At 23.9% G+C, this 24,485-nt stretch overlaps 3 protein-coding genes and 1 long non-coding RNA gene across 5 annotated transcripts; 2 read left to right on the forward strand and 2 right to left on the reverse strand.

Annotated features, from left to right (window-relative positions):
• Positions 1 to 69: 69 nt before the first annotated feature.
• On the reverse strand, positions 70 to 3,295 carry LOC107065335 (uncharacterized). The gene is made up of 8 exons (XM_015318929.2): positions 2,986 to 3,295; positions 2,700 to 2,854; positions 2,445 to 2,596; positions 1,958 to 2,341; positions 1,406 to 1,857; positions 1,148 to 1,300; positions 767 to 1,038; positions 70 to 679 (listed from the first exon to the last, which is right to left on the reverse strand). Exons 1-8 carry the CDS (start codon positions 3,103 to 3,105, stop codon positions 535 to 537), a joined length of 1,833 nt encoding a protein of 610 aa, XP_015174415.2. The 5' UTR covers positions 3,106 to 3,295; the 3' UTR covers positions 70 to 534.
• Positions 3,296 to 4,606: 1,311 nt separating this feature from the next.
• On the forward strand, positions 4,607 to 14,853 carry LOC107065320 (solute carrier family 23 member 2). 2 transcript variants are annotated; one of them, XM_089172818.1, is made up of 14 exons: positions 4,607 to 4,860; positions 5,225 to 5,267; positions 9,151 to 9,279; positions 10,099 to 10,256; positions 11,571 to 11,776; positions 12,335 to 12,461; positions 12,578 to 12,698; positions 12,945 to 13,200; positions 13,284 to 13,412; positions 13,498 to 13,656; positions 13,762 to 13,841; positions 13,928 to 14,069; positions 14,161 to 14,296; positions 14,516 to 14,853. In XM_089172818.1, the coding sequence occupies exons 2-14, from the start codon at positions 5,235 to 5,237 to the stop codon at positions 14,595 to 14,597; spliced, it is 1,758 nt and encodes a 585-aa protein (XP_089028944.1). In that variant the 5' UTR covers positions 4,607 to 4,860; positions 5,225 to 5,234; the 3' UTR covers positions 14,598 to 14,853. The 2 variants fall into 2 exon arrangements, with proteins under 2 accessions (XP_089028944.1, XP_015174395.1); XM_015318909.2 differs by lacking the exon at positions 4,607 to 4,860 and having other exon boundaries at positions 5,038 to 5,267.
• A 417-nt stretch (positions 14,854 to 15,270) lies between these two features.
• Positions 15,271 to 19,398, forward strand: LOC107065328 (sphingomyelin phosphodiesterase 4). Its single transcript, XM_015318919.2, has 14 exons — positions 15,271 to 15,424; positions 15,696 to 15,995; positions 16,073 to 16,175; positions 16,273 to 16,504; positions 16,573 to 16,783; positions 16,853 to 16,965; positions 17,036 to 17,194; positions 17,253 to 17,424; positions 17,500 to 17,685; positions 17,795 to 18,013; positions 18,114 to 18,206; positions 18,312 to 18,488; positions 18,564 to 18,793; positions 18,897 to 19,398. Exons 1-14 carry the CDS (start codon positions 15,398 to 15,400, stop codon positions 19,033 to 19,035), a joined length of 2,361 nt encoding a protein of 786 aa, XP_015174405.2. The 5' UTR covers positions 15,271 to 15,397; the 3' UTR covers positions 19,036 to 19,398.
• Positions 19,059 to 20,553, reverse strand: LOC149032502 (uncharacterized). The gene is made up of 2 exons (XR_016176594.1): positions 19,512 to 20,553; positions 19,059 to 19,127 (listed from the first exon to the last, which is right to left on the reverse strand). It is a non-coding gene; the product is annotated as an uncharacterized LOC149032502 (long non-coding RNA).
• Positions 20,554 to 24,485: the final 3,932 nt, after the last annotated feature.

Here is a 24,485-nt window from a genome sequence, read left to right on the forward strand (position 1 = left end):
TAGTTATAAAATAAAACAATTAAGAGTAAATATGAATAATTAATCAATATCTTTTTTATTGTATAATGATTTTAGAACTAGATTTTTTTTTTTTTATAAATGTTAAAGGAAAATTGATGACGATTGTACTAATTTACAGAGCTGCTATATTACAGCTCAATTAATTCATTCATTCATTCATTTTATATTTACATAAATATGGATAAAAGTTGTTTTAGTACAAATTGAATTCTACGGTAAAACGTTAACTAGTAATAATAACTATAAATATAATATATGTATATATATATATATATCTTTCTTATACAGTTCATAAACATTCAATTGATCGCTGTATGTTACATTAAAACGTTATGTATAATGTTTAAATTTATATATATATATATATATGCTGACATGAATCTTTTTTCACAATACACAACCCTTTTTAGTTCCAATATAATATAGTTAAAATATCTTTCATTTCATAATGAAAATTTAAAAAAAAAAAAAGTAAAATAAAATAAATCACAGTTCGACAAATGCAGCAATTGTTCACTTAAAATCATTTCCATCTTCTGTATATTTATCATTTTTCACTTCTATCCTTAGCTGCGAACGTCCTCTCGTATGATTTCCAATTCGTGAACGTAGATCACCACTTTTTAACGTTTCTCTCAAATCTCGACCTCTTTGTTGTCTAAAATTGATTAATAATTATAATTAATATGATGTTAATTTAGTTGTAAGAAAAATTATAGAATACAAATGTATGATGCACTTTTACCTTTCTTTTAAACTACTGCTGTTAATCACACTTTTGACACTATTTAATCTCGACCAAACTGTAGATGCAACACGTGGCTTATGTTGTACCACTTTAATTACGCTTCCTTTCGGTCCTTGTACTTCTTTAGCTTCTAAATCACTATCTTCACTATCAATCTCATTTTCTTCTTTTCCTTCACCTTCTGTATTTTCTTCTTCTTCCGTATCTTGCCATTCACCCTCTTCTTTCTCTTCAACTTGAATATCATCTACAATTTCACCATCCTCTTCCTACAAATAAAAATAAATTATTATATATATATATATATATATATATATATATATTTACAATCAGTTGATTGTAAAACACTTGTAATATTAAATGACGTGCAAAAATTACCTCAGAATCACTTGGTTTCGAAGAATTCAATCTTGTAGCATTATTATTTGTAACCACAACTTGTATAGCTTCTGGAAATCGTGTTGGTTTGATTGGCGCTCTACCAAGTCTCAATCTCAAATCATTTCCACTTGTCATACTATTCAACAACATCTGTTCATTCATTTAAAACAAACAAACAAACAAAAACAAATTAATAAAATACAAATGTTTACCAATGAAATAGGAAATAGTTTAGTTGTAATAAATAATATATACCTGAGTTTTTAGTTTAGCACGTCTTTTATGAATTTTCTTCTCCTCGTCATCCGCATGCATTCGCATACGCAATACTTTACTTTTTGTACACCATTCTTCTTCGCTATCACTTTCATTAGCACTGCTATTACTTTCTTCAACGCGTGCTGTACTTTTAGAAGGAAATTTAATTCCAAGCCTTTCCTTAATATTTCGTCCTGAATCCTTGTAATTATTCTTAACGATAAAATCATTTTCAACGGAATCATTAATTCCCCAAGATTGGGATAAAGCACCCCAAGGATTTTTCATGCGATTTCCAAACGTGCCATTTTCTTCTTCTTCTTCTACTGCTGTTGCTGTTGCTGTTGCTACTTCTTCTCCTTCTTCTTCTCCTTCCGATAACTTTTTTCTATTCTGTTTTATTTGTTTCAACTTTCGTTTACGAGATTCCGTCAATAATCCTTTTATTCCTGTAAAATATATAATATTGTTATTATTTAATAAGTTATTATTACATAGAATGATAACTGAAACAAATGAAGAAATGAGACCAATATATACAAAAATTACCTCCAAAATTAGGATTCCCATGTTTCTTATAATATTCACTCATCTTCTCTGCATTGGGTTGTTTCTTATCAGATCTGTTAGCAAATCTTAAGAATATTCTTCTAGATTTAGGACAATCAACACCTTTCCTCCATATTCCTGGTGGTAAAGGATAATCGATATCCTTGATATTTATCTCATTTGTATTTTTCTTTTCGTCAACTTCTTTATCGGATGAACTATCATATTCAACTTCCATAATGCAGTCTTCATTAATGACACTGTCTACTGTTGTATTCATATTATTTTTGTTATTTAATGGTTTATCAGTAATGCCTACAATACGTTTTGATAATCCTAACATGGCTCTAGCTGCCGATGCATTATCAAGCCATACAACATTACCTGCAGAAAAATTCAAAATGTTTAATGAAAGTTTTACATCATTGAAATTAGATTTTTTCTATTGAAGAAAAAAGAAAAAATATATATATATATTAATATATACATGATACGTCGTTTATCCATTCAATAGATGCCGGAGCATAATCTTCAAAATATTTAAAAACATCTTTCGTGCTCATGTCTTCGGTTCCTCTCATGTGTATCACATTTAATCTAATATTCCGTGTATTTTCATTATCTTCTCCTATTCCCATGCTAATATAAATATTGAACACAAAATTTATTAATATAATGTATAATTACATTATTATTATTATTATTGTTATTATTACTAATGACAAATGTAAAAAAATTTTACCTTGTATACAAATCTTGTTCGTAATTGGATAGATTGTTTTTGGTCAATCCAAAACGTTTAGCTCTCTCTACCATTTTTAATTTTTCTTCTTTACTAAATATGTCAATACCTGTTGTAAATGTTCCAGCACGATTCTCGTAACGACTTTCAGAAAACTAAAAGTATAATAATATGGCGTACATATTGAATTGTGTTCACTTATAATATATAAATAAAAACAAAAACTTAATAAATAAACTATAATTTATCTCAAAGACGAATTATCTTATCAAAGTTTCTTAATTACCTCTGAAGTATTAGAATTATTCAAATGATTAAGTTTTCCACTGGCTTCCAAAAAATCATTCGTTCCAGATTCTTGTTCCAGGGTCATTTCAACGTCAACAAGTTCTTCAGTTACCTCCATGTTTAAACACAATGAACTTTCTTTATATTCGATAACATATAATGATCCTTTTTAAATAAGGATAATAAATAATTGTTAAAATATGTTAAATAAGAAAATTATTTAAAAGTAGATAGGTTATGATTTACACAAATAAGAAGAACCACAAACTATGACGCGTACCAACAGTTGCAAATTCGTCATGAAAACGTATAACCATAAACAACCAATAAGGAATAGATATTCAAGGTTATTGATAATTTTTCTTTCGAAGCATTTGTAGCGAAATAACAAATGCGACAGTAGCGACATTACGTACAAATGCACAAGCTTGACTTAAGTTTAAAGTCGATTATTCGTAGATTGTACGAACATAGAGAAAAATAAATCATTTTCAATAATTATGATTGAATGTTAAGTATCCATTGATTCCACTAATCTTTTCTATTATTTATCAAACAATTGTTACACATTTCACTTTAAAAATTAATTATACAATACATACTAATTTGATTATAAAGTACGATCACCGTAGTTCATATTAGAGAATGTTCATTGGCTTTCAAAATTTGAAGTCGACCAATCAACTATCGTTTTTTTCAAACAATTTATTTTGCGCGAATATTTTATTTATTCAAAAAGAAATTCCTTTTTTATTTGGAATACCTGCAACGTATATATATATATATTTAAAATATAAGTAAGTAAATTTATTTCTTAATAGAAATTTTTCTACATACAAATCTAGTTTATCTTCCAAAATATGTAAAAGAAATTTCAAAAGATCGTAATAATTAATCGTAAGTATAATTTTACTAGAATTGTATCGAAGAAATAAACTTCGGGTCTTCGTTTTCTTTTTTTTTTTTTTTTGTAATACATATAATGACCATATAATAATATTTGTGAATTTACATAATCGAACCCTTTGAATACTACTAACAATTAATTTTAATTCCTTAATTGTTTTTACATAAAAGTTGTTGAAAATAGGCGTATTATTGACTGAAGTTGTTAAAAAGTATAACCTTTTTTTATTGACTTCTAGTTAATAATTTATTCACGTTTGTTATTTTTCTTTTTCTCTTTTATAACAAACTACATTCTCACAAGGTTATTATAAATAAAAGGAATTATGGAATAACGTGAAATATTATTATACACATAACTTTATGCAAAAAGAAAAAAAAGTGGTTAATCATAATAATAAAAAAAAAAAAAACAAAAGATTATCTATATATATATACTATACGTATTAATTTACATTGCACATTATATATTACGTTACCACATGTTTATCCTACGTAATAATAGTATATGTATATATACATATATTCACTTTATATAATAAGTATAACACACATATATATACTTTTGGCAATGATCAAAATATATATCGATTGGTTAACAACTTTGCCAAGCATAAATGTATAGAAGTTATACAACAGATCTTAGAAATAAGTTTCAATATTTATAGTTCTTCTAGTTATTGTTTAGAAAATAATTAAGTAGAAAGAAAGAAAAAAAAAGAAAAGAAAGAAAGAAAGAAAGAAATAGAAAAAGAGATAGAAAAAGAGATGAAAAGAATGAAAAAGTTGTCATTCTATGAAAGTATTTATATGAAATACTTCATGATATTTATATTAACAATTGTTGAAAATGTCGAAATATTTAACCCCGATGGGAATAAACAGTTTCTTAACAGACATTTAATGATATATCGAGGCGCAATCATTTCTATTAACAGTACGCCTTTAGCTTCAGATTAAGAAGGAAGTACGGCTCACTACTAAACTAATCAAAGATAACACTTTTTTTTTTTAATATTTATATTATTAATATTATATATATAAATATAAATATATAATTTATTAATATAATATAATTATATAAATATATAATATTAATATACACGTGTATATATATATATATATATATATATATATATATATATATCTTTCTTCTTTCTTTTTTCGTGTACACAATAATTTGATATATTTAATAATAAAGTGTTTAAAAGAAAAAGAGAATAGAATTTTGACAATTGAAAAGTGTCATTTGTTTTTAAATATAATATACATGACATGATTGGGTGAATTGTGTAAAATTCGTTATATAGTTATTTTTTTTTTTTTTATAGTTCTATCAGTATGCCAGAAAACGGAATACAATTGAATGAAATAGTAAGTAAATTTATATATAATTATGTAAATATCATGTATTTATATTAAAAATATACATTATTAATAAATTATTGGTATTGAAACATTGTTTAATTTTAAAATAAAATAGAATATATTAAAAATATATATATATATATATATAATTATTATAATTCGTGAAACATTTCTTATGGCATTTTCTAAAAAGAATTTCTATCATATATATTAATTGTATAAATGTATTTATAAAGAAAAATATATATATAATTAATAATATATATATATATATATATATATATATATATATATATATATATATATATATATATGTATATTTTCACGTTATCTAAATTGATAAACCTAAATAATATGTTTACACTATCTAATAGCTAGGGGTTAGCATAATTGTCATTTTTATGGTTGAGTTTTAATGGATTTTTCGAAACAATAGATCGTTATTTATCTTTTCTTTTGTTTTTTTCCTTCTTTTTAATTGTTTGTTTGTTTGTTATCTTTTCTGTCAATTGTTCTCATATTTGTTTTTATCGCTATATTTTTAAGAACCTAATTGTACGATATATATATGCAAATTGTTTCGTAAGTGCATATCAATATTTAATACACAAACATACACACACACACACACTGTAAAAGTAAAAAAAATGTTACGTGATATAATATAATATTGGAGTTATGGATTATTTAAAAAATATTCCATGTGCCTGTTTAGTTTCAAATATTTTTTTTGAATTTTCTTAAATATTTGAAATTATTGTTTATCCTAACGAAGTATAAAAAATTTGATATATTATCGGTGCTTTATTCTCGTAATAATTTTAATTAAAGTTATTGGTGTTGTGAATTTGGCAAAATGATTTTTACATATATTTTATTTATAAATTAATAAAAATATTATATAAATATAATTGTGGAAGAACGTTATTAAATTTGTTAAACACTAAAAGTTATTATATTTTAATATAAAAACACTTTCTTCAATTAATATTGTTCAATATCAAATTAATGTTGTTTATTTTATCTATAAATAAATGTATTAATTAACAATATTTAATTAGTTAGAAAAAATTAGAATAAAAACCATTAAAATATTAAAATACATTTATGAAACATCCTATATATATATATATATATTATTAATAAGACTATTTAGTTCTTTTCTTAAATATACTACTCTTCAAATATTAAATTAATTATATCACAAAAAGATAATTTTAAACTACAAAAAAAAAAAAAAGAACCAACAAGATTATTAAATAATAAATTTATCTTTAATTATTCCTGCACAAATATGTATAAATTATTATTAGTGTAATCATAAATTCAAAATGATTAATAGGAATGTATAATTGTATATTTAAATTCTAATCTGTTAAGCATGTTATGTACTCACTGAGAAAACGAATATTATCCACTATGATATTTGATATAAATCAATCATAATGTAAAAAAGATTCTCTTAGATCGTGAGAGATGATGCACTTCGTTCAATTAAAATAACCACGATTGTTAGCCACGTTTTCAATTAAAATTATCACGTGAATTTTAATCTTGATTCAACCAGTCTATGCTTTAAATTTATATTTATCAGTTCAATAAGTCCAAGGACGTTATACTATTCTATGAATCATCACCATCATCATCATCATCATCATCATCATCATCATCTTCAATTTCATTTTTTCAAAAAGTATAATCAAATCTTTGTATTTTTAATGGTCACATTGAAAAATAAAAACAAACATATATATATATATATAATGGAACTTTACTTAGAATTTATATCTTGGCATTAACTTCTTCTTGTGTCAGAGTTTGAGTTAACTGTTACGACAGTATTCATGTTAAGTATATTAATATGTATGTGTGGAATGTGAGCATCATCATGCTAAATACTTAAATAAGCATTCGTGAAAGGATTGGTCTATGGGTCCCCAGATAATTCAATTTTTTACATATAAGTGTTCTGTATGTGTTAATCCACTTTAGGTGAATTCTATAGAATTTCAGATTGTAAAGAATATATTGCTAGTAAGAAATAAAAACAAGTTTAGAATATTATATAGTATACGCAGAAAGTTTCAAATGAAATCTAATAAAATGTATTTCATTTAATTGTTTTTAAAGATTAAGAGATTAAGATGTTATTAATTTTAAACTATTGTGAAAATTTAAAAGTATGTACAGAATAAACATTTAATAATTTTAGAATTAATTAATAAAAGTTATGTTCAATAGAGGGTGTGTATAGAATATGGGAGGTGGTAATGAAAAAATTTCATCTACAGATTTTTCTTTCCTTAATTAGGGTTTACTCTAAGCAAACCCGAATGAAATTTGAATTATTACATTTATTGGAATTTTTGGAATATTGAATTTTTTGGATATATCCATTTAAATGGATATTAATTTAAATATTAAATGTAATACATTTTACATATATTACTGTTAGTATGTAAAATTCATTAATTTGCAAAGTAACTTAATTGATCAATTAATAGTATGACAGAAAATAAAATTATCATACTTTCAAAATAAATAATATATGAATTCATATAAGAAATATAAAATTGAAATTTATTCTCAAATCTCGAAGAATTTCAATGTTTCTTTTCAAATCTTATCTAATCTCGAGATATAGTTTTACTATTTATTTAAGGTATTAAATTAGATTTCTTTCGAATACTGTGAAAACGAGAAAATAAAATAAATTGCGAACATTAAATATTCGTAAATCATGTTGTTCTATCGATTTAACTAATAGCTTCTGGTTAATTTATGTATAACAATGTTATATTTATTAAAATTATACTAATTTTATTCTATTATATAATACAAATCTTTTTATATGTTTTTTTTTTTTTTTAATAAAAAAATTAAATGCAAGTAAAATAATATTCTATAGCCAAATAAGTATTCGTCTATATATATATATAATTATATTATATATAATAATTTATAATATATTTATAATTTTTAATTATAATTAATACATTATATGTAATTAATTTAATTACAATTAATATATTATATATAATTAATTTAATTAAAATATATTACATATAATTAATGTAAAAAATACATATATGTTAATAACTTATTTCGATGCAACTAGGTGTAAATCAAATTAACAGAAATTATAAATTAAAAATGTATTCTATTATAATAATTATTAGATATCTACAAATTATCATTGAAAATAACAAATATATTTCTAATAACGTATTTATGTGATTACACTAGATAAAAAACAAAGTTACAAGTGATAATTAATCGTTTTCCTTAATTGTATTTATTAAAAGTTTAATCAAACAATAAAGTTGTGATTATAACGCAATATAAGATGAGACAATAATCTCTTGGTAAAATCAATGTTTTGCAGTGTGAAGTATTCAAACGAACGAATAGAAAAATGGTAATGAAGATAATCAATTTTATAAAAAATATTTCCTTATTTCTATTAGTGATTTTCAATCGATTTAACAGATTTCTTTTATTTCTTAGAATATCAAAGCTAAGTCGAGTGCTTCAATATATTTCCCCATCATTATCATCATCATCATCATCATCATCATCATTATCATTATCATTATCATTATCATTATACGCTTACAATTAAAGACAATATCTTGATGCTCTACAAAAAGTAAAATTTATAGTTCGTAATATGTATTCTTATGTAATCTCGTTTGAAACAGCATTTTTTTTTTTTTCTTTTTCTCGTAATTTTAAATGAATACTCACACGAGAAAAATGGTTAATCCGGTTTTCCTATTTTTTCTGTTTTTTTTTTTTTTTTTTTGTTTTTTTTTTTTTTAAGAAAAACGCTCCAAGAAAAATAGATGTATTTATCTTATTTTCTCTTGATCAATTAAATTTATTTTAGGATTTGGATAATTCCACGAGAATTGATACGCAAGAAACTTCGAAAAATTCTCAAAATAGAGCAGCTGATATTACTTATGGTATCGACGATGTACCACCATGGTATTTGTGCCTTTTCATGGCACTTCAGGTATTTTATTATTATTATTATTATTATTATTATTATTTTTATTTTATATAAAAATTCAGCAAAACATATTAAACTAATGAAATTCTATTTCTGTAAAATTACGTGATTAAAGTTATTAATTATTAAATTAATATTCTCAAATAATATTCATCAGTAATTTAAAAAAAAAAAAAAGAAAATTAACTATCCGTATTAATAATATTTATAATAAAATATTAGTACACAATAAATTCCATTAATAACTCGTAAATGGAAGTCGTCTAATTAAAACCCACGAAATATGCTTTTTAAATGAAACTATATATATGTATCCTTCTAAAACATGGAAAAAAAAAGCGAATAAAAATGATCTGCATGATCATATCATTCTACTTATTTATTCTCAAGATATTCACATATAAAAATGATTCCGTTTACCTTGAATATCTTCGTTACATGTAATGATATGAAAAAAAAAAATATATTTGAAATTAGAATAAAATAAGATTTCATGGTTATCTTGTTTTTTTTTTTCTTTTTTTTAAATAGAATAATCTATTTTCTTTTATCTCTTTAAGATAGTCAATATAAAAACGAAATTAAATATAATAATAAAATAAACTTCCTGTATATTAAAATTAAATATTTACAATTCTAAATTGTGATCAATCATTTGCATAAATGCAAGGAATTATCAAACTCTATTACCAATTATTTAACAAAATTGCTTACCAATAATGTTTAATAATATTAATTACGTTAATAGTAGAATTAAGTTAATTATATATGATTGTATCAAAATAGATTATGTTTTAAACATTGTTTAAATATTTTTCCTAGCATTATTTAACGATGATAGGTGCCATCGTTTCGATTCCATTTATTTTAACTCCAGCACTTTGCATGGCTGAAGATGATCCTGCCAGAAGTTACATAATATCAACGATGATCTTTGTAACTGGTCTTGTAACATTATTACAAACTACGATAGGATGCAGGTGATAGTATTATCTATGATTATTTTTATTAATTTGTGTATTTCGTTATCTATCTTTTTAATGTTTTACTACCGTCTACGTATTATAAACAAATTAAATGAATGAATGATTAAGTATTGACATAAAATTCTATCACTTCAATGAATTATCTTTTTTTTTTTTTCAAGAATCTTATCGAGACGAATGATTAATTTACTTTTAAATCGATTTCGATACAAAAAAAAAGAAATTAGAATTTTTGTCTTTATTTGTACAAAAATTATTTCTTTATTATATTATTAAATGAAACAAATTTTTATGGTTAATCGTGTGTTCAAAAAAACACATCTGTACAGACACATATATTATTTTTATTATCATCTTGAAAATAATTGATGAAATATGTTCACCCTATAAACATTTGTTTAAATATTCTTCAATGTAAGTCTAAATATAATACGCGATACTTACGTATTAAATGCTATAGCAGCAAAATTCCGCTAATGCGCCAATCTACATCTTAAATTGTTGCGACAAATCATAGAATAAAAAATAATTTTATTTAAAATCAAAACACTTTCAAAATTCAAAAGATTTTATTTATAAAAAGTAGTCACACACACACACACAATCGGATTTAGGTGGAAAATGAGCCGATATAGAATTTAACATAGATTCAAAACAGTCTCTGTTTTCTTTCACCTGATGCTGTTCACCATAATCCTGACGAAACCCTGACGCAACCCTGACGCAACCATGACGATTGGTGTGTGCAAACAACAAGGTTGCTCTTTATTTGCGCATTAGCGAAATTTTTGCTGCACTGGCGTTAATATTTAAATACCTAATACGCTTTTATATAAATTGTTTATAAATTTGAAAATGTATACCAATATATAAATGACGTATTGGAGACATTTAATTATACATTCATAGATTCTCGAGAGTATATAAATTATTGTAAAGACGAATGTGAATCATTGGTGTTAGAAAAAACGAGTGAGTTATAACTCTTGTCATTAACTATTATCTTTAATAGAATCTGAATAATAAAAAGATGAAAGCGTATGAGTATCTTTTTTTTTTTTTATTTTTTTAAATCTTTAATCACAGATTGTACATTATGTACAATAAAACCAATGAGAATAATCTTACTTATAATTTCAAATTACGATCACGATCAAAGAATATTTGAAATTATTTTATACAAAAGGAAAAAAAAAGAATCACAATTTTAACCGCATTCATATTCATTAATCGAACATCCGTATGAATTTGTAATTTATCTTGGTTTTTAATTTTTTTTTCTTTCTTTTTAATTATATCTTTTAACAGATTACCTTTGGTACAAGGTGGTACGATATCATTTTTAGTACCAACACTTGCCATATTAAATTTACCACAATGGAAATGTCCAGCACCTGAAATTTTGGAAAATATGTCTAGCGAAAATCGAACAGAATTATGGCAAATTCGTATGAGAGAATTGTCAGGTGCAATTGCAATATCTTCATTGTTTCAAGTTATCGTTGGATTTGGAGGTAACGAGACAAAACAATAAACGTAATTTATATCAATGTTTTTTTTTTAATCGATTTCCAATATTCAATCATATTTAAATTATTAATAATTAATTTAGAAATTATAATTATTATAACAAAAAACGAATAAATTAATATAATATATATATATATATAAAAGATTTTCGTAAAATATTCTTTTGAATTTGTAAAAATATTAACAGATAATAATTTGATTTAAATAATGATATTAAAGTAAATAAAATTGAAGGTTGAAACATTTGGATCTATATCAACTTAAAATATTTGTATTAACATTAATGTTAATTATATTTATTAATTATTTATAGTTACTATTAATGTATATTATTTAATTAGTTAAATTCTTATTTATTAATAATTAAATTTAATTAATATAATTTAATTAATATATTTTAATTAAAATAAATTCTTAATTAATTCTTAAGAATTATGTTAACAATTTTCTTGTATTTTTGTTCGTTTACAAAAAAAAAACATAATATTTACTCGTAAAATAAGATGTTGAGAAATAATATAAAATTTTGATATGTCTTTAAGGAATTATCGGATACTTGTTAAAATTTATAACTCCTTTAACAATCGTACCAACCGTGTCATTGGTCGGATTATCTCTTTTCGAAAATGCTGCAGAAGCTGCGTCAAAGCATTGGGGAATTGCTGCTGGGTATGATACAATATATTTCTTTCTACTTAAAATAATATAAGAAGATTAAAGAATATTCTTTCAAATGATTAACTTTTGAAATGAAATTTTCTTCTTTGTTTTTTTATTTTTTATAGAACGATATTAATGTTAACGATGTATTCACAAATATTGGTCAATGTATCGGTTCCAATAATAATGTATCGTAAAGGTCACGGATTACGAGTTATATGGTTCGAATTATTTAAATTATTTCCAGTAAGTTTATGAGTTATTTATTTATTATACTAAACACATTTGTATAATATTATCTTGAACAATTGAGACAATACGTAGTTATTCGCTTTAACGATAAATTTTACGATATTTCTCGTGTTCTTTCATGCATATCGATTTATTTTCTAAAAGATCGTAAATATTACATAGAAAAATTATGACTTCCTTCTTCTCAAGTATAATTTATAAATCCTATTATGGAAAATAACGATGTATTATTATCCTTAGGTGCTACTGACAATTATAGTAATGTGGATAATATGCACAATTTTAACATTTACCGATGCACTGCCAGTCGGTCATCCAGCTAGATCCGATAGTAAAATTAAAATAATCAGTGATTCTCCATGGTTTCGTGTACCATATCCTGGTCAATGGGGTACACCAACTGTTACTTTATCCGGTGTCCTTGGAATGTTAGCAGGTGTATTAGCATGCACAGTAGAATCTATCAGTTATTATCCTACTACTTCTAGAATGTGTGGTAAGAAAATCATATTAATAATTGATTATATTTAATAAATATGCATATATTGTTTGTATGTTTATTAATATTAATGAATATAGGTGCTCCACCTCCACCAGTTCATGCTATTAATCGAGGAATAGGAATGGAAGGTCTTGGAACAATGTTAGCTGGTCTTTGGGGTAGTGGTAATGGCACTAATACGTTTGGTGAAAATGTTGGCACTATAGGTAAATAATTATTTAATTTGATTAATTGTATTATCTTGAAAACTCTATATATATATATATATATATTATTTTTCGTTTTGATTAGGTGTAACAAAAGTTGGAAGCCGTCGAGTCATACAATGGGCTTGCGTATTAATGATATTGCAAGGTTTAATCAGTAAATTTGGTGCTGTCTTTATTATTATACCAGAACCGATAGTTGGTGGTATTTTTTGCGTCATGTTTGGTATGATATGCGCATTTGGTAAGTTATAATTACAAATTTATTTTTTTTTCTTATTTTATAGTTTTAAGTATTCAGTTCGATAACAATTCGTAATTAATATATTTTTGTTTTGTCATTTGTTAGGTTTGTCAGCTTTGCAATATATCAATTTAAACTCTGCGAGAAATTTATATATCCTAGGATTTTCTATATTTTTTCCTATGGTAAGTGTTAATAAAATTATTACAATAATTGCAAATTCTATTATATTTACAATGATTTTGATTTTTTTTTTTTTTTTAATATTTAGGTATTATCCAAATGGATGATAAAACACTCGGATGTAATAAACACTGGCAATGAAATTGCCGATGGTGTTATCACAGTATTATTGAGTACAACTATTTTAGTTGGTGGTGTGATTGGTTGTTTATTAGATAATATAATACCAGGTATGATAGATTTATTAATTGAAATAAAACACAATATTGTTTTCCTCATAGAAATTTATTGTATTATATTATTTTGATAAAAAAAATGAAGGTACCGACGAGGAACGAGGTTTAGAAGCATGGTCCAAAGAAATGGAATTAAATGTTGAAACGTCTGATGAAAAAGAAAGCAGTGAATATATACCAAATACATTTGATTTTCCTTTTGGAATGAAACTATTAAGAAGGTAATATAATTCATTCGTCTTGTTATTTTAACTATTATTATTTTTCTATGTGCGATTCGATCTTCATCTATACTCGCAACGTGACCTGCCCGTCTTAATCGACGTCACTTTATGACGTTAATAATATCCGGACTACTGTATAATTGACTTAATTCTATGTTATGAGATTTTATCTTTGTAATAAAGTAACTAACTATAAAAGAATTTTTTATGTTTTAGATGGAAATGGACGTCTTATTTACCATTTTCACCGACTTATCGACCAAGCCCTGGTATGTGTAGGTGTAGTAGAAAAAATTAAAATGGATGTTGCATTTACATTAGATTACGTTAGAATAAATTTACTAGAAATAATAGATGATTCTTATTGTATTATAAATTAATAAGTAATAATATGTTATTTATATTACAAAATGATGTATTTTTTGCTTCAGAAATGTGCATTCATAAAATCAAATAATAATATGTTAAGATTCATGTTATAAATATGTTCGTTATAATAATATCATTATATATTGTATAATAAAAACACATAAATATATATATATATTAATTAATTAAGTTTATTGTACTAATAAAACATTTATTAAAATTATTAATAATACGAAAAGCGTCCATTTTTAATTTTTTTTATTTTTTTCATAGTAAGGTTATAAAATGAATATACGAAATATAATTCAGAAAAATTATGAAATAAGACTAGATTTTCACTAAATAAATACATAATTAACAAACAAAAAAATTTGTTTTTTAAGTAAAATAATAAATTTTTAATGCAAGTCAATGTGCATTTCCTCAAAATTGTTCGGTGCAACAATGTAATTCGATTAACCCTTTTTTTATTGGTCGACGCACAATACGAAATTCGATAAATTGCCTCTGATTGGTTGATGCAATACTGTAAGACGAGGGATGTCTTATGATTGGTAGATCGAATGACAGAAAATAATTCTTATATGCATTTCGTAGACGATCGTAAAATTAGCGCGAAACAAATCAAATAGTACGAATCGTTATTCGTTTACATGTGTACACAGTAAATAATATTTAAATATTCATAGTATTGTGTAATTAAAAATATAAAAATAAAAGAGTGTAATAATGGCTACTTCGACGGATATTGCTACGGTATTTCTTATAAAATTTTCTTAATTTTTATCAAATTTCAATTCTAACCTAAACAAAATTCTAACCTCTCTATCTCTTTTATATACATAATATTAAAATTAATAATTTTAAATGAAATGAATATAAAGTAATATCTTTTAAACGATATGAATTCATATTGTGTGTCAGAGTATAATTTTGTAGTATGCATTATTAATTTGATTAAAATATATTTGAAATAAAAGATATAAATATATTTAATAGTATGAGTAAGAAGAAAATTTGATTTTAGATAAGGGTACAAAGATATTTAAGTATGCCATTAGTACAACGATGTCACGAATTGGCAATATTAATAGATGAATCAAGTACTACAGAACTTCAACATGTATTTCCAATGATAATAGATTCTTTATTTGGAATAACAGATAATATTGGTTGGGGCTTGCATCATATTACTTACAAAAAGAATCCACAAGAATATGAAATACTGTATAATTTTCTTAGCCCACTTGGACCAATATTTTCTCTTTGTTATAAATTACTTCCAGATTGTTATTTAAAATATAATTTTCCGATATCATATTTACCGGTAAGTTATATACTTTTTAGATAATTGGATATATACTTCTTTTGTATATTTTATATTTATTGTTAATATAATTTCAGTCAAAGATACGTTCAATGTTAGAAGAAGGTGTAATACCACCTTTCTATCTTGATAAATTTAGAGATGACCAAGGTACAAGAGTTCCATCAGCTTTATGTATGAGTATCCTTCTCACTATATTCACACATTACAATTTTTATTTTGTCTAAATATAAACTGCCAAGAAAAAACACATAAATGATCCTTAACTTTATTACATATCCCTTTGAGTATTATATTTTTCATTTTGCTTATCATTTGACAAATCCTTGGCTGCAATTACAACAACAGGAAAATGTTTGGGCAAATTGGGAAACGGTTTATGTTCAATCAGCTCACTATTATTTACATCATTTTTTACCAAGAGATAATACAACGGTTTTACCAATAATTGGGCCCTACATAAAGAAAACTCCTCAAAGAAAATTAATGCATATGCCTGAAAATAAAAGGTAAGATATTATTTTTGGTTGCGTTTATAGTTTTGAATTCTTTAAATTGAAATTAGTGATTTTCATAGATTACAAACTCCACGACTGTTGAGAGCATCAATATTATCACCAGGATCTACCAATTTAGTGGTTGGAGCTCCTCAACAACAATGTTTGCCGCAAGTATGGAGAAGTGAGACAATAATTCAAGTATTTCTTGATTTTTGGATGGAATACACCGAAGATGATCATATGCCTTCTCAAATGAATATGTCTTATTCTAATCCTATTCCACATCGTGTAAGTATAATAATTATAATATATTTTTGATTTATTTAAACTATTTCAACATAACATATGTTATTATAGCATAGCATTCATTCCGGTGAACATATACGCTTAGTAAGAGCATTTATAAAAACTTTACACGAATTTGCAAATAGTTCAACTGGAGATAAAAGTGCCATGGATGAATTAAAAAGGTATCATCCCTTATATTCTTGTACAGTTATATTACATAAATAAAATACTAACGTTTCATTCATTTTAAAGGATTATTTTACCATCTGTCCAAGGAAAAATATATATATTTCTTCGAAAAGCTATACATCATTGGCCTTTAGACAGTTCATTTAGATTAATATTAGAAGCATGGTTGAGCTTTATTCAACCATGGAGATATGTTCCAGGAGTAACATATACAAAAGAAGGGTATGTATGTGAGAACATAGTATTAATAATATAAAGCTTATATAATATATAATTATAGGAGACCGGAGGAAGAAGAGAGAGGCAAAATACATGATCCAAATAGATGGATTGCATTTGTTGCTAATAATTTATTAGCTTATACAGTAATATTTCAACAATTATTACCTCGTTTTATGAGAACTGATTTGGTAGCACCAAAAAATGCTTTGATGTTATTTAGAGTTACGAAGGTAATAAACAAACTGTTGTATAATTTAAAAACACTTTTTATATAAATATATCATTGTTTTTTTATCTTTGTGAAGGTATTTTCTCAACCACATTTAGCAGGAATGTTATCAGAAGTAGAAAGTTGTATGGACGATGCAAATCTTAACAGAAGTCGCATGCAATCTAGTCAATGGACATCAATTGTAGGACAACAAATCATGGAACTTGAAGGACCAACTTATCAATACATTCCAATGTTTTCAGCAAACATTATTACACAAGTATTTATTATTTTCTTATTATTTAATACTGATATAATAAATAGCAATCATTTGTTTCAGTTTGTTAAATGAAAGATTTTGTTTTAATTTCACACACACACACACACAGATAAGCTTTTTCTTAAGTATAATCAAACAAGCACATGTAACAGCCACGAGTTTAATTGAAGCATTGGAAAAGAGAAAAAGTAGTCAACAACTTTTAACTGCCATATGGGAATTCTTTTATGGAGAAGACAATTCATCCGATGATATTTCTATAGAAGAACGTCGTAGAGTTCCATTATTTTTAGCTAACGCTCAACAACAATTGATCGAAATTTTCGAAGTAAATCATATTTTTGTTAATAAAATATAACATTTATAATTCTTCGTGTTCAAAAGTATAATTAAACAAATATGTTATATATATATATATTTTTTTTTAGATTTCAATAGAAGATATTCCACAAATTACTATTACACCTGATCAAGAATATCATGAAAGTATTCTCTCAACTTCTTTTCATCAACAGTATCAGGTTCATTTAAAATATTCTTTTATTATCTTCTTTGTTAATTCGTAAAAATCGTCAACTTTTATTTTACTTAGTGAAATTAATAATTCAATCTTATTAATCATTTAGATGGATTCCTCGTTAGATTCAAGCAGACCAGGTCTTTTTGTACCAATACCTGATGGTAGAACAAATTTTCGATATATTGAATATATGGGAGATCCAGAATTACAACCAGTTCGTTCGAACGAGTGTGCTTTTCTAGTTAGAAATTTATATAAATTTTGCACTAATATTAATACAAAGGTAATATATTTTGTTTTATAATACTGTAAAATGTATATAGATTATTTCAATAACAATGTTTGTTTTTATATTTAGTATCAACACGAGATAAATACATTGTACAAAAAACACAATTTTCTTGGAAGTATTTGTCGACAAATACTTATACCACCAACCACAGTTATTAAACTACCAAAAAGAACGGCGAATGGTTTTACAAGTGGTCATGAAGAACTTATACCACCTAGATTGAGTTTAAGACGATTATCCAATTATAGTTTCTTGGTTTTTATGTTTGTTAGTATGTCTATAGCACGATTGACAAAGTACGTATTATTTTGATTATTGTTGTTAGTTATTAACATATTTTATCATAATTCTTCATTAAGAAATTATTTCAATATTCTTTTTCTTTGTTCTGCTTCACAGTTATGGAGTACTATGGTTATTGTGCATAATATTTTTTATATGGTCCATCTATATATTGATACGAGCAATTTTCGAACCATGGTTCAAATCAAGTACAAATACCTTTAGACCAAATACAACTGCTTTTTCAATAAACTAATAAACGAATAATCTATATTTGTAAAAAGAAGAAAAGAAAACAAAAATAATCAATTAATTTATATATGTATGTGGGAATGATTCCATAGAATGCTGAAAGAAGAAGAAGAAAAAAAAACAGTCATTAGTAAAATATAGTAATTAAATAATTTTTGGGATGTATATAAAATTAGTTTGATATTAATAATATTAACAATATTATTTATACACAATATATTTTTGTGTAAACTTTTTAACAAATTATTAGCATTGACTAAGGAATAAATTAATCAAATTTTGTATAACTATTGTTGAAAGGAATTATTAATAAAAAAAAAAAAAAATAATAAAATGAAACTGTGGTAAAACAAAAACAAAAAATAAATAATCAATCCCAAATCTTCAGTTAAGCCATTGGTAAAGAGTTATCTTGAAAATGGGATATAATTTATTGCTGTAGAAGTATCATTATTCAATCAATATTACATACATACATACCATCAATTATGATTTCTTCTGTTAGTCGTATTACGTATACAGATCTGTCCAACAGAACGTATGTGTACATATGTACTTTGAATGCGTATATACATGGGACACAGTAGTTCGTTAACGTCGATATTGTGAAAAATACGTTGCAAGATCTGACGAAAATTGTACCCTTTCCAATCCGAATCAATTACCGTTGTAAGATTATTGAAATATTACAACATATATATTCCATTTTAGATTGAACAATAAATAATGTTGGGATTTTTAATTATTTATGTTTCAATTAATAATACTAATTACTTTTCTTTTTTTATTAAAAATTTGTTTTAATATTTTATATGTAAATTAAAATGTAAATTATTATTATTGCGTATATTGTATTATGAAATATTTATATATTTATTAGTATACTTTTATATATATAATAAAGTGTTTTATTATTTACTTTCTTTGTAATTATTAGAAAAATGTGCGCCTGTATGTATGCAACCCTCCAGACACACTTTGAAAATGTTGCGCCATCTGTCGGGACGAAATTTTTTTCTGCCCGAAAGATAGGCAACCCGTCATACATACGTGTATAAACAGTTTTGACTGCAAAAAAATTCCGTCCCAGTAGATGGCGCTCGCAAGCAACATTTTCAAAATGTGTCTGGAGGGTTGCATACGAATCAGGCGCACATTTTTACAATTAAATCAATAATATAAATAAATAATTACAAATTAATAGTAGAAATAATATTATAATAATATTATATAATAAATTATCGTCAAAATTTGTTTATTTAAAGGTTTCACTTCCAACTTGTGTGATATTTTTATATATTCATTTTATTTTATATCGTTGTATACATATATTTATCTGTAATCTTTTTAATACTAGGAAGAATAGATAAGCCTCATCGAAATGCCATTTATTAACAAGCACAGCTGCACCTGTTCATTTGTCAATTTTTTTTCTTTTTTTTTTTTTTTACTAAAAAAAAAAAAAGAGATTAGAAGGAAATAAAAATGATGGGTTAAACAAATATTTAAATAAATAAGAATTTTTGCCATTTAAAGAATAATTATTTTAAATGTGTGATATATCTAATTTCTCTTAATTTCAATCTTCCTGTAAAATAGAAGACAAAAAAAAACAAAAAACAAAAACAAAAAAAATTACTTTAAATCAGTCTAATTTTTTCTACTGTGCAATAAAGTTTCGTACTTTTATTAGCAACTGTATGGCGCTTAACGAAGGTGTACTCTTTATCAACGAGATACCTAATCTCGAGTAAATTTTCATTTAACAAAAAAAAAAAAAAGAGAAAAAAAATATAAGAGAGAGAAAAAAAAAGAATTCTTTCTCAGGTATCTTTGAAATTGATATTAATTCAAATGAATAAATATATTTCATATACTTTTAGTTAATATTCGATCAAATTTGATCAAAATTTAACCAAACATTTGATAACATTAGAGACTAATTAAAAAAAATAAAGAGATTACATTAAGATAATTGATAGGTGAAAATTCATAAGAAGAAGAAGAAAAAAAAAGAAAAAAAAAAAAAAAAGAAATAAATTCCTAACGTATGGTAACCATGGTAAAGAAAGAAAAAAAAAAAAGAAAAAAATCAAATAAAATCTCTCACATAGAGGTAAATGAAAACTTGAAACCTCGAGAGTACCTACGTGGTGGCATTTTACGTGCGCGAGACCTTTTAATTGGATCTCGCAAAGTTGTCACAGGATACGATGACAGAAATTTGTAATACTTTCAGATGCGAATAAGCTTACCCCAAAAGAAAGAAAGAAATTTCCTTGTGGTTACTTTTATTAGAATTTTCTTAAAGAAAGAAAAAAAATAAGAGAGAGAGAGAGAGAGAGAGAGAAATAAATCCCAAGACATTTCAATCTTTCGTAGATATGAAATATATTTGTTTTTTTCATTTGTCCCAGGACACAGATATGAACGAATAAAAAAAAAACATATCAAACGTCATATTTAAATCTGAAAAAATATTATTTCAATATTTTACCGATCGATATTATCATCTTTTTAATATAATGTATAATATATGTATAAATCGAATAAGAGTGAATTGAAATTTGTCGTTCGTAATATTTCTTTAGAATTTATTATTATTATTTGCTTAAATTTTTTTTGATAATCATTGAAGTCGTGTCTATTCGTTGTATCAAGACGAATAGCTGAAGAGATATTCCACCTGACTTGGTACGACACCATCATCACCATTAGATATATTAACCCATTACAGTTGATTTTCATTCGAGGTTTCCGTAACACGAACACGACCTATTTTCAATTGAAACTTTTTTTCATTTGAACAAGAATCAACAATATAATGTTGTCTTCAAAAAAAAGAAAAAAAGAACACAAGAAGAATTGATAAAGTAAAAAAAGTAAAGTAAACTAATTGATAAAGTATGCAAATTTTATATGATTTATCCATGGTGTTAATACGAATTTCTTATATTATATTATATATAATATATAATATATTAATTGTTATAGAATAATTCTAATATATAATAGTTAATTCTAATATATAATAATTCTAATAATAATATATTAATTGTTATAGAATATATAATATAAAATATTATATATTAAATAATAATATAAAATATATATAAATAATAATATATAAAATATTATATATATATATTATATAAAATAATATATATATATATACTATATATTTAACTAACTATATTATAATATTAACTAACTATACTATAACTAACTATATTATAATATTAATGAACTATACTATAATTAACTATTACTAACTGTATTTTAATATTAACTAACTATACTATAACTAACTATTACCAACTGTATTATAATATTAACTAACTACAATTTTGTAATAACAGATTATTATTGCAATTAACATGTAGGACTAGTTTTGCAAAATATAATTTTCGTATAATATCAATGAAATTAATAATAAAAAGAAAAAAAAGTAAAGTTTCCAATAAAAAGTTATTTACTTCTTTTATACATGTCCCTTTTTTTTTAAATAACTATATAATTATAATACTATAAATATATATAACTCTATCTAAACTATATAATAATAATAATTAATTATACAAACACATAACTTGGAAAAATAAACTAAACAATCAGGTAATTATACACAAAAACCTTTTTATAAATGTGAAGTATGATTATCATCACTATCACTTTTTTCACTAAATCCATAGAACTATAAATCCATAACTATTAAGACAAATATATTGTGTTAATTATTCTTCTTTCTTATGGTAAAAGGATGATCGAGAATAAACCAAGAGGAAAGAAGTTTAAAGGAAAGAATCATTGAATTTCTTCAACGTGCCTAGACGCGTGGTCTTTATGCAATGTCAAACGCTCTCTTGTGGACTAGTTAAGGACAATGAGTTCATCTGAATTGTCTCCAATGGGCTTGTTCACCGTTCGTTAAGGCTTACACATACCTGTTTATACGTGTGTGTATGTATGTGTCTCACTTTAAGTCGATGACACATACCTACACGTTTTTGTCATTGTGTCAAAATCATCAATCATCAATCGTCTGGTCACATATTACTTTCTACATATAATTACTTCCTCTTTTTGATATTTTAATATTCGAATTATGTGTGTTACCATTACTAAAAGTAATTAAACTTATACATATATATATAATATATTATTATTAATTATAATGATATTATAACATAATATTATATGACATTATAATATAATATAATATTATAGTATAATTATATATATTATAATATTATTTATGTTTGTAATATATAATATTATTTAATAATATTATTTTATTTTATTTATTATTATATTATATTATATTATATATATATATTATAATATATTAATAAAAATAAATATATTTATTATTATATTAATATTATAATATTATAATATTAATATAAAATAAAAATATATAACTATAATAACTAAAATAAAATAATATTATATATGTAGTAATATATAATATTTAATTTTATATTATAATATTATAATATTAATATATATATTTATATTTCAATATTACCTATATAATATACTATATATATATATATATGTAATATAAATATCATCTAAGTTTCTACATATCAATATGAAGAATATAATTAATCCTAAAATATTAAAATCAAATCCTTCCTTTTTTTCTTTTTTTTTTTTTTTTTTTTTTGGTTCAACTTTTTATTAAAATCATTGAAACGCGTGTCACAGAAGTTAATCTTTCGTAATACCTGAGAGAACATGATATCTCACTTTAAATATATATCACAAAACCACCAAGCTGCTACAGTAAATGTAGAACGATAAATGTTTAAAATTATTTTTCCGGTCAACCTTGACAGCAATCCGATTCTGATTTAATGTTCTTACATTTTTATTTATTATATCTAATTACGATAAGTTTTTCATCCCTTCCGTCTCACTTCATTATACCCTTTCCCCCTTTCTATTTAACCATCTTTGAAGAAAAACACGAAACAAATAATATTACAAATAAGCAAAAAAAAACAAAAAAAAAACAATGAAATGAAATGAATCATTCTATCTATGATTTTTTTATTCTCATTTTTTTGATATAAATCAAATTATAGAAATGAAACTTTTATCAAAGATTTATATTAACTTTCACGATAAGTTAACAAAAGATGAACACTTTCTGTGAAATTCAGTAGAATTTCTTGAAGTATGAAACGTAAACTCAAATTATTCTTATTTATAATTTTTTTTTTTTTTTTACATATATATAACAAAGAAATATATAATATAATAATTAGTTCATTTAAATGTAAAATCCAAATGTTCGTATTAAATGTAATTTATTAAAGATAAAATTGAAACTTTATATTAGGAAGATAATGGGAAGTTCGTAAAAGTTGTGAATGCTAGGAAGCTTCCATAGACTTTTATTCTTTACTGTGAGTGTATAGATTTGTATGTGTGTGTGTATATATAGTA

This window comes from Polistes dominula, unplaced genomic scaffold (genome assembly GCF_049000335.1).
Source record: "Polistes dominula isolate Pdom_NZ unplaced genomic scaffold, Pdom_raw_medaka contig_23, whole genome shotgun sequence".
NCBI classification, from domain to species: Eukaryota; Metazoa; Arthropoda; class Insecta; order Hymenoptera; family Vespidae; genus Polistes; species Polistes dominula.